At 64.3% G+C, this 14867-nt stretch overlaps 1 protein-coding gene across 1 annotated transcript; it reads right to left on the bottom strand.

Annotated features, from left to right (window-relative positions):
• Positions 1-708: 708 nt before the first annotated feature.
• On the bottom strand, positions 709-14721 carry LOC311429551 (neuronal-glial cell adhesion molecule-like; the record flags this gene model as incomplete). The annotated part of the gene is given in 24 exon segments (XM_084540638.1): positions 709-749; positions 752-883; positions 886-938; positions 2396-2468; positions 2873-3004; positions 3596-3766; positions 4337-4459; positions 4944-5111; positions 5583-5705; positions 6213-6453; positions 6937-7055; positions 7576-7801; positions 8291-8361; positions 8893-9090; positions 9672-9773; positions 10149-10273; positions 10828-10984; positions 11364-11530; positions 12125-12236; positions 13058-13186; positions 13189-13200; positions 13730-13840; positions 13843-13860; positions 14451-14721. Coding segments are annotated over 24 exon segments (3075 nt in total).
• Between the last annotated feature and the right edge of the window lie 146 nt (positions 14722-14867).

The following is a 14867-nucleotide window of genomic DNA, read 5'->3' as shown; positions in this document are numbered from 1 at the left end:
TTTGGCTAAATCCAACGAGGGTCGTGTCTTGTCCCCCCCCCCACCAAGAGGTGAATTTTGGGGCGCCCCCCCCCAGCCTCTTCCTTCCCCATCCCTTGCATGGGCTGGGGGGGGGGGACATTTAGGGGTTCCCCCCCCCTTTGGCAGTGATGGGGGGATTTGGGGGGGGGGGGGGGAGGGCTTGGATGTGGGGGGGCCCTTTGCTGGGGGGGGGGAGGGAGCCCTCGTGTTGGGGGGGGGCTTTGACTTTGGGGTGTCAAAGGCTGGGGGGGGTGTTATGGGGGGGTCCCTTTGTTGTGGGGGGGGGTCCCATTGTTGTGGTGGGGTCCCATTGTTTGGGGGGGTGTCCCATTGTTTTTGGGGGGGTCCCATTGTTGCGGGGCTGTCCCTTTGTCCTGGGGGTGTCCCCTTGTTATGGGGGGGGCCCCCTTGTTCAGGGAGCACCCCCCACTACAACGTGCCCCCCCACTTTACCATGCCCCCAGTTTGTGGTTTTTTTGGGGGGGGGAATCCCCAGTGCCAAGGTGCCCTCCCCCACACCAGCACTACTCCACGGGGGCCCCCCCTTTACCACGACGCTCTCCCCCATGCCCCCTACCATGGGATTTCCCCCCAAAAATGGGATTCCCCAACTACAGGGGTCCCCCCAGAGCCACGACGTCCCCCCAGAGCCACGAGGTGCCCCCCCCAGCCACGAGGTGCCCCCCCTCAGTCAAGGGGGGGCCCCGCGCAGGGGCTGGCGGGCCCGAGCTGCCGGGGCCGGCGCCGGGCCCGCGGTACTGTCCGATGAAGGAGCCGTCCTCGTTGAACTGCACGTCCCCGCTGCCGCCGTAGCCCGCCAGGCTGTCCTCGCTGCCCGCCGCGCACGGCCCCCGCCCCGGGACCCCGCGCCCGAGCCCCCGCCCGAGCCCGAGCCCGAGCCCTTCTCCTCCGCCTCGCTGCGGGGGGGGGGAGGTGTGTTAGGGGAGGGGGCGCGGTTGGGGTGGTTGTTGTGGGTGGTGGGGTTGTGGTGGGTGTGGGCATGGGCATGGCTGTGGGTATGGGCGTCATGGGCATGGGCATTGTCATCATGGTCATGGGTATCGTCATGGGTGTGGGTATCGTCATCATGGTGATGGGCATCGTCATCGTTATCATGGCTTTCGTCATCGTTATCATGGGTATCGTCATCATTATCATGAGTATTGTCATCATGGCCATGGGCATTGTCATCTTGTCATGGTTATCGTTGTCATGGGCATGGGCATCATCGTCGTTAGCATGGGCATTGTCACCAAGGTCATGGTTATCGTCATCATGGCCGTTGGCATCGTCATTGTTCTCATGGGCATTGTCCTCATGGGCACGGTCATGGTTATCATCATCATGGGCGTGGGTATGGGTGTCATGGTCCTGGTTATCGTTATCATGGGCATGGGCATCATCGTCATGGTCATGGTCATTGTCATGGTCATGGTCATCGCCACCATGGCCACAGTCATCGGCGCGTCATCCTCACGTCATTGTTATCGTTGTCATGGGCATTGTCATGGCCGTCACTGTCACAGTCATTGTTGTCATGGGCATTGTCATTGTCATTGTTGTCATGGCCATGGTCATGGTCATTGTCATGGTCATCGTCATTGTCGCCGTTACCGCGGTCACGCCCATCCTCATCCTCATCAACCCCGGGCATCAGGGGACATGCGGGGGGGTGGGGGGGGGGTCAGGGGACAGCCCTCCCCCCCCCCCAAGGTGTTCCCCCCCTCCCCCCCCCAGGGGACGCAGAGGGAACCCGCTGCCCCTCCCCAAATTGGGGGGTGCCCCCCCCCCCATTGTCCCTCCCAGGGACCCCCCCCGTGTCCTGCCCAGCCCCTGCCCCCCCCAATTCTTACCCCCAAGTGCCCCCCCGCCCAAGTCCCCCCCCCCAAGTGCCCCCCCACCCCCCCTTACCTCTCCAGGGACCTGCGTTAGCGACAGCGGGGGGGAGGAGACAGAGCATCAGGAGGGGGCGGGGCCAAAGCAAAAGGGGCGTGGCCAAAGCAAAAAGGGCGGGGCCAAAGCCAGGAAGCTCCGCCCCTCGGGCAATTAGTGGGGAGGGCAATGAGCGGGGGGGGGCAGTTAATGACTGGGGGGGGCAATTAGCTGTCAATTAGCCAGGCAGCAGTGAAGGGTGCTCAAAGCTCTGGCCACGCCCACCTCAGCAAGCCACGCCCACTTTGCAGACAACCCCGCCCCTTAATTTTAAGCCCCGCCCCCTTCGCTCACAGCCTCACGCTCCTCCCTTTGCCCGCCCTGTTTTGCATGGCCACGCCCCCTCCCCCTTTAGACCACGCCCCCACGCATTTAGGCCACGCCCCTATTTGGACCACACCCTTTTAGGCCACGCCCCCTCCGTTAGGCCACGCCCCCTCACCTGTACTCCCCGAAGGTCTCATCCTTCATGGGCCGGGCCTCCGAGTCCACCTGCGTGTCCTCCTTGTCCTTCACTGGGGGCACAGCCAAATGGGGGGGTTGGGACCCCCCCAGACCCCCCCAGACCCCGAGGACCCCCCCCGAGCCTTGGGGACCCCCAGGACCCCCCCCCCAAACCCCGGGGACCCCCCCCAAGACTTTGTGCCTCCCCCCTGACCTCCCCAAACCTTATAGCCCCCCCCCCCCAATTTCTTAGAACCTTTTAAATCCATGGGGACCCCCCCTCAAATTCAGGACCCCCCCCAAACCTTCAGGACCCCCCTCCCTTTCTTAGGACCCTTTAAATCCATGGGGACCCCCCCTCAAATTCAGGATCCCAACAAGCCCCATTTACAACCCTGAGGGGCCCTGAGGTCGTTATATTTTTTTTTTTGGGGGGGGGGGGTCCCGGGGTGGGGGTGGTGGTGGGGGGGCTCACCCGAATACTTGCCCCCCTTGCTGCGCTTGATGAAGCAGAGGATGAGGAGGAGGAGCAGCAGCAGCACCACGGCGCTGACGAAGCCGATGAACCAGCCCTCGGTGGCGAACCCCCCCGCCAGGCTGCGCACCACTGCGGGGGGGGGCGGGGGGTGAAAAAAAATTAGGGGGGGGCTCCAACCTCAGGGACCCACCCTCGTGGCACCCCCGTCAGGAAAATGTGATTTTTTTGGGAGATTGAGCGACCTGCGGGGAGGTTTTCAGGGGAAAAAGAGAGTTTCGAGCCCCCCCCCGTGAGGCTGGGAGCGGTGTCAAGGGTCCCCATGGAGGGGGGGGGGCAATCTCCTCCAGAATTACTTTTATTTGGGGGGGGGCAGGGTTCAAGCTCCTCCAGGCCTCAGGGGGTGGTTTTGGGGCTCCCCCCAGGACCCCAAATGACGGTTTCGAGTGCCCCCAGCGCACCAGTGTCGGTTTCAAGGCTTCCCAAAAGCCAGGGGGGGAATTTTTTCTATTTATTTTTTTTTTTGGGGGGGGGGGTTCACTCTCCTCCAATCCTCAGGAGGTGGTTTCAGGGCTCCCCCCACGACCCCAAATGACGGTTTCGAGTGCCCCCAGCGCATCCCCATCAATTTCCATCCTTCCCAAACACCGAATCGGGGGGGGATTTTTTTTAATTTTTTTTAATTTTTTGTTTTTTTTTTTTTCTGGGGGGGGGCGGACTCACGTGTCCCGTTGGTCTGCACCTCGCTCTCCCAGAAGGCCACGCTGTCCCCCGAGCGGTTGCGCCCCACGAATTGCACCCGGTAGGAGGTGCCGGGGCGCAGCCCCCCCAGGCGGTACTGCCGCAGCGAGGAGTTGGCGCGCCCCGAAACCAGCCACGGCTCCTCCGGGGCTCCTGGGGGGGGGCACGGCGGGGGGGGGTCACAAAAAAAAAAATAAACCCCCCCCCGGGGCCACCCCTTTAGCCCTAAACCCCGTTATTGACCCCCAAACCGCCTCACCCCTCTATATTCCCCCCCCAATATTCTGCTCCCCCAATATTCCCCCCCCCCAAAATAATCCCCCCCCAATAAAAACAATCCTCCCCCCAAATAAAAATACCCCCCCAAATAAAAATACCCCCCCAAATAAAAATAATCCTCTCCCGAAATAAAAATTATCCCCCCCTTAATAAAAATAATGCCCCCCCCAATTAAAATAGCCCCCCAAAAATAAAAATACTCCCCCCAAATAAAAATAATCCCCCCCCCAAAATTAAAATACTTCCCTCCGAAATACAAATACCCCCCCAATTAAAATTAATCCCCCCCCCAAAAATATACCCCCCCCCCGCACCACCAACCCCCCTTGACCCCATTTAACCCCAGTGCCCCCCCAATATTTCCCCCCCCCATATAAAAAGTGCCCCCCCAATATAAAAACGCCCCCCCCCCCGCCCCCAGTGCCCCCAGTTTGGCGCCCTTACTGGTTTTGTTCATGTACTGGACCTCGAACTCGACGTTGTCCTGGGGGTGGGCGAGGGTCCAGAGCAGGACGGTGAAATCCTCCCCCACCTCCGACACCAGTACGCTGCCCAGAACTGGGAGCACTGGGAGGGGGGGGGGGGTCAGCCGTACACCGAGGGGGGGCCCCAAAAATTGGGATCCCCCCCCCAGGGCGAGTCCTGCCTCTGGGGGACCCCAGGGGTCCTAGAGAGCCCCCCCAGTGTGCCCAGTTCCTTCCAGTTAGCTCCCAGTTCCTCCCCCCAGTGCGCCCAGTTAGCTCCCACAGCTCCCAGTTAGCTCCCAGTTAGCTTCCAGTTCCCCTCCCAGTGCTCCCAGTTGCCTCCCAGTGCTCCCAGTTCCTCCCCAGTGCTCCCAGTTGCTTCCCAGTGCTCCCAGTTAGCTCCCAGTGCTCCCAGTTTCCCTCCCCAATGACACTTTCCAGCCCCCCCACCCCCTTTTGGTAGCCCCCAGCCCCCCAGTATCACCCCCAATCCCCCCAGTATCACCCCCAATCCCCCCAGTATCACCCCCCAGCCCCCCAGTATCACCCCATAGCCCCCTGGTATCACCCCCCGTGCCCCCCCTCACCGGGCTCCGGCCGCAGGCTGCCCACTCTCAGCAGGGGGGGGCCGTGCCCCGCTCGGGTGCTGGCGCTCAGGGCCAGGCGGTACCGGGCGCGGGGCTGCAGGCGGCTCAGGGACGCGTTGAGGGTCCCGGGGGGCAGCGCCAGCTCCAGGGGGGGCCCCGAGGCATTCTCTGGGGGGGGGGACACGGGTCAGCCGGTGACCCCCACCCAGGTCCCCCCGGTAAGCGTCCGGTTCTTCCCAGTGCTCCTCCGGTTCTTCCCAGGGCCTCCCAGTAGCTCCCAGATCCTCCCAGTAGCCCCCAGTTCCTCCCAGTGACCTCCAGCTGCCCCACCAGTTCTTCCCAGTACCCCCCAGTACCCCCCAGTTCTTCCCAATGCCCCCCCAGTTCCTTCCAGTGCCCCCAGTGCCACTTCCCAGTGCTCCCAGTCCCCTCCCAGTGCCCCCCAAGCCCCCATTTCCCCCTCCCAGCACCCTCCCAGTGCTCCCAGTCTCTCCCAGTGCCCTCCATTTCCCTCCCGCCACCCCCCAAGCCCTCATTCCCTCGTCCCAGTGCCCCCCACTCCCCTCCCAGCGCCCCCCAGGCCCCCGTTCCCCTCTCCCAGCCCCCTCCCAGTGCTCCCAGTGCTCCCAGTGCCCTCACCCTGCTGGTACTGGAGCACGTAGCCCGTGAGGACGCCGTTGGGGTGCCGGGGGCGCTTCCAGGCCAGGGCCAGGGCGCTGTCCCCCACCCGCTCCACGCGCAGCTCCTCGGGGGGGCCCGGCACTGGGGGGGCAGGGGGGGTCAGGGACCCCCGGGGGGGGACCCCGAAGTGGAGAGGGGGGAGCCTGGGGAGGGGTGGGGGGGGGCGGGGGGGATTTGGGGGAAGGTTGGGGGGATCCCAGGGGGGGATTTGGGGGTCCTGGGGGGATTTTGGGGCAGGTTGGGGGGTCTCAGGACGGATTTGGGGGTCTCAGGGGGGATTTGGGGGGTCCCAGGGGGGATTTGGGGCAGATTTGGGGGTCCTGAGAGGGGTTGAGGGGGGTCCTGGGGGGATTTGAGGCAGGTTTGGGGGTCCCGGGGGGGATTTGGGGGTCTCAGGGGGGATTTGGGGCAGATTTGGGGCTCCGGGTGGTCCCAAAGAGGGGAATTGATTTATTTGGGGGGGGGATTTTTTGGAGGGCGTGTTTTTTCTTTTTTTTTTTTTTTTTGTATTTATTTTATTATTTATTTTATTTGGGAGGTGTTTGTTTTTGGGGGGGGTATTTTTTTTTTTGGGGGGGGGTCTCTCACCTCCCTCGGGGGTCTCGAAGCGGATCTGCTCGCTGGGGGGGCCGTCCCCCCTCCCGTTGAAGACCACCACCTGCAGCCGGTAGCGGCTCCAGGGCCGCAGCCCCCCCAGCACGGCCCCCCCGGCGTCGCCCAGCACCGTCAGCACCCCGGGGGGGGCCGTGGGGGGGGGGCCTGGGGGGGCCGCGGGGGGGGCCTGGCGCCGGGCCCGCTCCCCCACCCAGCCCTCGCGCCAGTACTGCACCTGGGGGGGGGGCAGGACGTGGGGACCCCCCCAGAGCCCTCGCGACCCCCCCCAGAAGCCCCCAGCCCCCCCCAGGCCCCCCCAGAAGCCTCCAGACACCCCCAGCCCCCCCAGATCCCCCCCCAGAAGCCCCCAGACCCCCCAGATCCCCCCCTAGAAGCCCCCAGACCCCCCCAGATCCCCCCCAGTCCCCCCCCAGAAGCCCACAGAGCCCCCCAAGCCCCCCCAGATCCCCCCCAGACCCCTCCCGACCCCCCCCAGAAGCCTCCAGGCCCCCCCCAGCCCCCTCCCAGAAGCCCCCAGACCCCTCCAGGCCCCCCCCCAGAAGCCCCCAGACCCCCCCAGGCCCCCCTAGATCCCCCCCAGGCCCCCCCCAGAAGCTCACAGAGTCCCCCAAGCCCCCCCAGATCCCTCCCCATGACCCCCCCATGCCCCCCCACAACCCCCATGACCCCCCCACGACCCCCCCGTGCCCCCCCTTACCCGGAAGCCCCGGAGGTGCCCCCGCAGCATTTTGGGGCCCCCCCCCAGGCTCCATCGCACCCGCACGCTGCTGCTGTTGAGGATCTCCACCCCCACGTTCTCGGGGAACGCCAGGGGGGCTGCGGGGGGGGGACAAGGATGAGACCCCCCCCCCCGAAAAAACTGGGACACCCACAAAAAATTGGGACCCCCCCAAAAAAAATAGGGACACCCCAAAAAAATTAGGACTCCCTTCTTTGGCTTTTCCCCATTTTTGGGGTCCCCCCCCTTGCCCCCCCCTTTAGGGCCCCCCCTTTCACCTCCCGTTTTACCCCCCCGATTTTTTTGCCCATTTTTTTTACCGCCCCCATTATTTTAGCCCCCCAATTTCCCACCCAATTTTTTACCCCCCCAATATTTTTTCACCCCCAATATTTTTTCACCCCCATTTTTTTTCACCCCCCCATTTCCCCCCCGAATTTTTTCACCCCAATTTTTTTTTCACCCAATTTTTCCCCCCCCCCATATTTTTTGACCCTCCCAATTTTTTTTTTACCCCCCCATTTTTTTAACCCCAATTTTTTTTATTCCCCAATAACTTTTCACCCCCATTTTTTTTCACCCCCCCCCATTATCCCCCCCCCATCCCCCCCCACTCACTGTCCTCCCCCGAGTACCCCACCACGAGGGGGGGCTCGGGCCCCTTCCCCGCCTGGTTCTGGGCCTGGACACGGATCTGGAAGGGGCTGAAGGGGGGGGCGCCCCCCACCACCACGGGGGGGGCCCCCACCAATTTTTCGCTCCAGGGGCCCCCCCCCGGCTCCAGGGGTCTCCACTGCACCCGGTACCGGACCTCGGGGGCGTTCCAGTCCCCGGGGGACAGCGGCTGCGGGGGGGGGGATTTTTATTTTGGGGGGGGGGGGCACATGGATGAGCCCCCCCCCCTTTTTTTTTAGGCCCCCCCCCGAGCCAAAAAGCCCTAAAAAAATCCCCTAAAAGTGCCCGAGACCCCCCCCCCGTAGCCATCTGCACCCCCCTGTGACCCACCCCAAAGACCCCCAGGACCCCCCCCGTGACTCCCCCGTGCCCCCCCCGCGCTCCCCCAGCCCCAAAGCCCCCCCAGAACCCCCCCATTTCCCCCCAGAACCCCCCAACCCCCCCCAGACCCTCCTAAACCCCCCCAAATCCCTCCATAACCCCCCCCAAGCCCCCCCCCGTGCCCCCTCCGTGCCCCCCCCACGCCCTCCCCAGCCCCAAAGCCCCCCTATAACCCCCCATAGCCCCCCAACCCCCCCCCAGCCCCCCCCCAAACTCCCCCCAGCCCTCCCCCAAAGACCCCCCCCAGACCCCCCCGTGCCCCCCCCGCGCCCCCCACCTGCCAGGTGATGACCATGTTGTCGGTCTCGTTGCCCTCCCCCTTGACCCCCCCGGGGTTGAGCTCAGGAGCTGGGGGGGGGGGACACAAAGAGGCTCAGAATGACCCCCCCCGTGCCCCCCCCACCAAAAATCCCATTTGGGGGGGGCTCAGGGACCCCACAAAGCCCCCGGATCCCTTTGGGGGGGTTATTGGGGTCTTGGGGGGGGGTTATTGGGGTTTGGGGGGGTTCATTATTTTTGGGGGGGGGTTGGCTTTTTTTTGGGGGGGGGTTATGGGGCTTGGGGGGGGGTTATGGGGTCTTCAGCCCCCCTCAGGGGTTATGGGGTCACCTCTTGGGGGAGGATTATTGGGGTTTTGGGGGCAATTACTGGGATTTTGGGGGTGATTATTGGCATTTTGGGGGCGATGATTGAGATTTTGGTGTTCATTATTTTTTTGGGGGGGTGCTTTTTTTTGGGGGGGGGTTATGGGGTCACCCCTTGGGGGGAGGATTATTAGGGTTTTGGGGCTGATTATTGGGATTTTGGGGGCGATTATCGGGATTTTGGGGTTGATTGTTTTTTTAGGGGGGGTGTATTTTTTTGGGGGGGGTCTCTCACCTGCCGGGGGGGTGCTGACGGGGTCGCTGGGGGGGCTGGGCTCCCCCCGGCCGTAGGCGTTGGCGGCCAGGACGCGGAATCGGTAGCGGCCGTAGGGGGAGAGCTGGAGGGGGGCCCAGGGCTGCCCCCCCGGCACCGTCAGCACCTCCACGAAGCGCCCGGCCCCAAAAATCTCCTCCTCCTGCTCCACCACGAACTCTGGGGGGGGGGAAAAATAATGAGGGGGGGGGTCAGGGAACACGCGGCACCCCCAAAGTGCTCCTGGGACACCCCCAAAAAGGTAGACCCCCCCCCAAGCCCATAGAGACCCCCAGAGTGATGCGGAAGCCCCCAAAAATCCTATTGAACCCCACTGAACCCTATAGACCCCCCCGAACCCTATAGACACCCCCCCAAAAAAAAAGACCCCCCCAAAACCCCATAGACCCCCAACCCCATAGGCAACCCAGAATGATGCGGAACCCCCCAAAATCCCATTGACCCCCCCAGAACCCTATAGACCCCCCCAGAAACCCATAGACACCCCCCAAAAAAAAAACCAGCCCCCATCCCATCCCATAGACCCCTCCCAAAACCCCAGGACCCCCCCAAAACAGCTCAGAGACCCCCCCAGCCCCCCCAAAAAGAGCATATAGCCCCCCCAGGACCCCCCTAAAACAGCACAGAGACCCCCTCCAGCCCCCCCAAAACAGCTCAGAGCCCCCCCCAGCCGCCCCCAAAGACCCCCAAGCCCCCCCCAGCCCCCCCCAAAGACCCCCCAGCCCCCCCCCGCCCCCTACTCTCGATGGGGCTGTTGTGGTCGTCCCCCGGGGTCCAGCTGAGGTTTGCTCGCCGCTCGCTCACGTCCCAGAGCTGCAGGTCCCGCACGGGGCCCGGCCGGCCTGGGGGGGGCGGGGGGGGCACGGGGGTCAGGGGGGGCACGGGGGTCGGGGGGGCTTCAGGTGAGGTCAAGGGGAGGCCGGGGGGGTGCGGGCGTGGGGCGGGAGGGGGCTGCTGGGGGAGAATGGGGAATACTGGGGGGGACTGGGGGGAACTGGGGGGAAACTGGGGGGAAACTGGGGGGGAACTGGGGGGAACTGGGGGCATACTGGGGGAGAACTGCAGCAGAACTGGGGAGAATTGGGGTCATACTGGGGGGAACTGGGGTCAGGATCATGGGAGGGTCCCAGGGGGGAGGATCCGGGGGTCCCGGGGGGGTCCCAGGGGTCAGGATCCGGGGTGGGGGTCCCGGGGGGGTCCCGGGGGGGTCTCCTCACCCACAACCCAGAGCTGTGCCTCGGCCTCGGCCGCATCCAGGGGGGTCCACGCCCGGCACGTGACCCCCCCCTGGTCCCCGTAGTCCACGTTGGCCACCGTCAGCGTGTCCCCGGCCACCGTGTACCTGGGGGGGGCACAGATCGTTACCATTATTATTATTATTATTACTACTACTACTATTATTATTATTATTATTATTCTTTAATTTTTAATATTATATATTATAATTATATATTATATATTGTATATTATATATTATTATTGTCATTATCACTATTACTATTTATTTATAATTATCATTGTTATTATTTATCATTATCATTATTATCATTATTTATTTATCATTACAGTTATTACCATTATTATTATTAATTTTTATTAATAATTTTATTAATAATTTTATTATTATTTATTATTATTACTCTCATTATCATTATTATTACTATCTATTGTTATTATTAATTATTATGTGTATTATTATTTTTTATTATCATGTATTATTTATTTATTATTATTATTGTTGTCATTATTGACATCATCATTATTATTATTTATTATAATTATCATCATTATTATCATTATTATTATTTATTAATTAATAATTATTTATCAACTATTTATGAATTATTTTTCCCCCACTGGTGTGAAAGGGGGGGGGGGGGGGGGTCCCATCCCCGCTGCTCACTTGGGTCCTGGGGCAGGGGGCGCCCCCCCCGCAGCCACTGCAGCCCCCGGGGGGCGAGCGCGGGGTCGAAGGCGGCCCCGCAGCGGAAGGTCACCGTCTCCCCCTTCTTGGCCGTGGTGTTGCGGGGGGGGGTCGTGATCCGCGTCGCCCCTGGGGGGGGGAAATACGGGGGGGTTAGCGGGGGGGAGGGAAGGGGGAGGGGGGGGCACTTGGGGGTCCCAAAGGGGTTCAGTGGGGCCCTTGGGTGCCCCAGGGGGGACTTGGGGGTCTCGGGGGGGGGGTCAGGATAATTGGGGGGGGACAGGATAATTAGGAAGGTCAGAAAAATTGGGGAAGGATCAGAATAATTGGGGGGGGGTCAGGAGAATTAGAGGGGGGCTCAGGATAATTGGGGGGGGGTCAGGATAGTTGGGGAAGGGTCAGAATAATTGTTTGTGGGGGGGTCAGGATCACGGGGGGGGGGGGTCAGGATCACTGGGGGGGGGTCAGGACCCCGGGGTCACAATTTTCGGGGGGGGGTCCCGGCTACCTCTGACGACGAGCTGCGCGCTGATGCTGGCGTTGCTGTGGGCGTTGTGGGCCCGGCAGGTGAAGACCCCCCCGTCCCCCCTCCCGGCCGGGCCCAGCCGCAGGGTCCCGTTGGTGTAGACGAAGGCTCGGTCGTCCTGCAGGGCGGGCTCCTGCCCCGGGGCCAGCCTGGGGGGGCGGGGGGGTCGTGGGGGGTCGTGGGGGGGTTCGTGGGGGGGTCGTGGGGGGCGGCGTGGGGGGGTCGTTAGGGGTCTTTGGGGGGGATTTGGGGGGGCTTTGGGGGGGCTTTGGGAGGGGACGGGGGGCTGAGGGGGGATTCTGGGGGCCTGGGGGGGGCCCAGGGGTCGTGGGGGGGTCGTGGGGGGGCTTTGGGAGGGGGCAGGGGGGTGGTGGGGGCGATGGAGGGGGGATTGGGGGACTGGGGGGGGTTGAGGGGTCCCGGGGGGGGAATTGGGGGTCCCGGGGGGGGTCCCATGGATGCCCGGAGGGGACACGAGGGTTGGGGGCATCCCAGGGCTCCCGGGGGGGCCTCCAGGAGGGGGTCCCGGGATTGGAGGGGGGGTCCGGGGATTAGAGGGAGGGTCCCGGGGTGTGTGGGGGTGTCCCGGGGGGGGGACTGGGGGGGTCCCACGGATGCCTGGAGGGGATGCGAGGGCTGGGGGCATCCCAGGGGCTCCGGGAGGGTGACGATGATCCCGGGGGGGGGTCCCGGGATTACAGGGGGGGTCCCGGGGTGTGGGGGGATCCCGGGGGGGGTCTCACCACTCGACTTGTGGGGCGGGGGCCCCGAAGGCCCGGCAGTGCAGGAAGGCCGCCTGCGCCTCCACCACCTCGTAGCGAGCCCCCTCCGCAGTCAGGATCTTCACCGGCAGCTCTGGGGGGGCGGGGGTCACGGGGAACCCCCCCGGACCCCAAAAGCCCCCTCCGAGACCCCAAAACCCCCCCGAGACCCTAAACCCCCCCCCGGGACCCCAATTCCCTCCCCAAGCCCTCCAGGGATGCTCAGGCATCACCATAGCACCGGTACCCCCCCCCCGTTGCCATAGCAACCGGTACCCCCCCCGTTGCCATGGTAACGGCGATTGATCGGCGGTTGCCATGGTGATGGCGGGATGAGGGGGCGGGGCCTGCTGCCCATGGCGACGAGGGGGTTGCTAGGGAGGGGGGCGGTTGCCATGGAGACGGTTGCCATGGGGACGCGGTTGCCATGGCAACGCCAGCCCCTGGGTACCACTGAGGATGCTGGGGGGGGGGTCGGGGGGAAACGTGCCATTATTTGGGGAGGGGGGGTCGGGGGGGGGGTGTGACCCTCGGGGGGGTCACCCACATGTGGGGGGGGTCACCCAGACAATGGGGGGGTCGTGACCTCTATATGGGGGGGTCAGGGGGCCATGACCCTGACATGGGACGGATCCAGTGGTTGTGACCCCATAGATGGGGAGAAGAAGGGGGTCCAAGGGGGGGTCCGGGGGGGGTCCCGGCACGGGGGGGGGTCCGGGGGGGTCACCCACAGATGGGGGGGGTCATGCACAATGGGGGGGGTCATGACCCATTATTGGGGGGTCAGGGGGCCGTGACCCTGACATGGGACGGGTCGGGTGGTCGCGACCCCATAGACGGGCAGAGGAAGGGGGTCCCGGGGGGGGTCCGGGGGGGGGTCCCCAGCACGGGGGGGGTCCGGGGGGGGCGACGCACCCACGACGTAGACGTAGGCGTTGGCCAGGAGGCGGCCGTGGCGGTTGCGGGCCTCGCACTGTGCCACCAGCGTGTCGTTGGGCTGCAGCCGCGCCAGCACCAGCGCCCCGTCACGCTCCGCACGCCGCTCCCCCCCGGCACCTCTGGGGGGGGAATTTGGGGATGGGGGGGGTTAGAAATTATATGGGGGGGCAGGGAACTGAGCAAACAGCCCCAAAATGCCCCAAAATGCCCCCCAAGAATACACAATTCCAAGGAGAAAAACCCTAAAAATAGCTCTGGGATCCCAAATCCCCCCCCCGGACCCTAAATACCCCCCAGGACCCCAAATGCCCCCCAGGACCAAAAATTCCCCCCCAGGACCCCATTGAACCCCCTCCAGCCCCCCCAAACCCCTTCCCAGCCCCCCCAAATCCCCCCATAACCACCCAAGCGCCCCCCAAAGACCCCCTTTGCCCCCCCGGACCCCAAACCCCCCCTCCAGTCCCCTAAATCCCCCCCCACCCCCCCCCAAACCCCCAAAACCTCCCCAAACCTCCCAAAACCCCCCTAACCCCCCTAAACCCCTTCCAGCCCCCCAAACCCCTTCCCAGCCCCCCCAAATCCCCCCAAATCCCCCCCAAGCCCCCCCCCAAAGCCTCCCTTTGCCCCCCGGCCCCCCCCGGCCCCCACCCTCGATGGGGACCCCGTTGATGCTCCAGCGCAGGTGTGGCCGCGGTTTGCCCCCCACCACGCAGTCCAGCCGCGCCGTCTCCCCCGGCCCGAAGACCCCGCTCTGGGGCGCTTCACCCAGTATGGGGCCGCTGGGGGGGGGGGAATTGGGGGGGGGGGGTCAGGGAATCCGGGACCCCCCCCGAGATGTATGCGGAGTCCCCAGGAGGGCTCCCAGTAGGGCCAGGAAGGCAGCTGGTGTGCTCAAGTGCCCTTCCCAGTGCTTCCCAGTGCACCCAGTAAGCCTCCCAGTGTCCCCCATCGCCTCCCAGTGGCTCCCAGTGCCCCCAGTAACCCCCAACAGCCCTCCCATCACCTCCTAGTGCCCCCCAGCACCACCCAGTGCCTCCCAGTGCCCCCAGCTCCCCTCCCAGTGCCCCCAGTTCCCCCTCCCAGTGCCTCCCAGCACCCCTAGCTCCCCTCCCAGTCCCCCCCAGTGCCCCAGCTCCCCTCCCAGTCCCACCCAGTGCCCCCAGTAATCCCCCCAGCAGCCCTCCCATCGCCTCCCAGTGTTCCCCATCACCTCCCATCACCTCCCAGTGCCTCCCAGTGCCCCCAGTTCCCCTCCCAGTGCCCCCAGCTCCACTCCCAGTGCCCCTCAGCACCCCAGCTCCCCTCCCAGCACCCCCAGCTCCCCCCCAGTGCCTCCCAGTGCCCCCAGCGCCCCCGGCGCCCCCCGTACCCTCGACGGTGACGGTGTGCGCTCCCCGGGCCTGTCCCTGCCCGTTCTCGGCCACGCACTCGTAGTCGCCGTCGTCGCCGTCCCTCACGCCGGGCAGCCGCAGCGTTTTGTTGAAGTTCTCCAGCGCCGCCCGCCCCGGCACCGCCCCGTTCAGCCGCTGCCACCGCACCCAGGGCGTGGGGCTGGGGGGCACCGTCAGGGACCCCAAAAAACACCCCCGGGCCCCAAGGAACCGCCCCAAAACCAACGATCCCAAGGAGTCGCCCACCATGACCCCAAGAACCCTGACCCCATGACCCCAAGGACCCCAAAGCCATGATCCCAAGAAGCCCCCCCAATCACCCTAAGGACACCCAGACCCTAAGGACCCCAACCCCATGACCCTAAGGACTTTGACACCATGACCCCAAGGATCCA

The sequence above is a fragment of the Aythya ferina genome, assembly GCF_964211825.1.
Source record: "Aythya ferina genome assembly, contig: HAP1_SCAFFOLD_1353, whole genome shotgun sequence".
Classification (NCBI taxonomy): domain Eukaryota; kingdom Metazoa; phylum Chordata; class Aves; order Anseriformes; family Anatidae; genus Aythya; species Aythya ferina.
The sequence above is the reverse complement of the archived record's forward strand: the minus strand, read 5'-3'. Positions and strand labels throughout refer to the sequence as shown.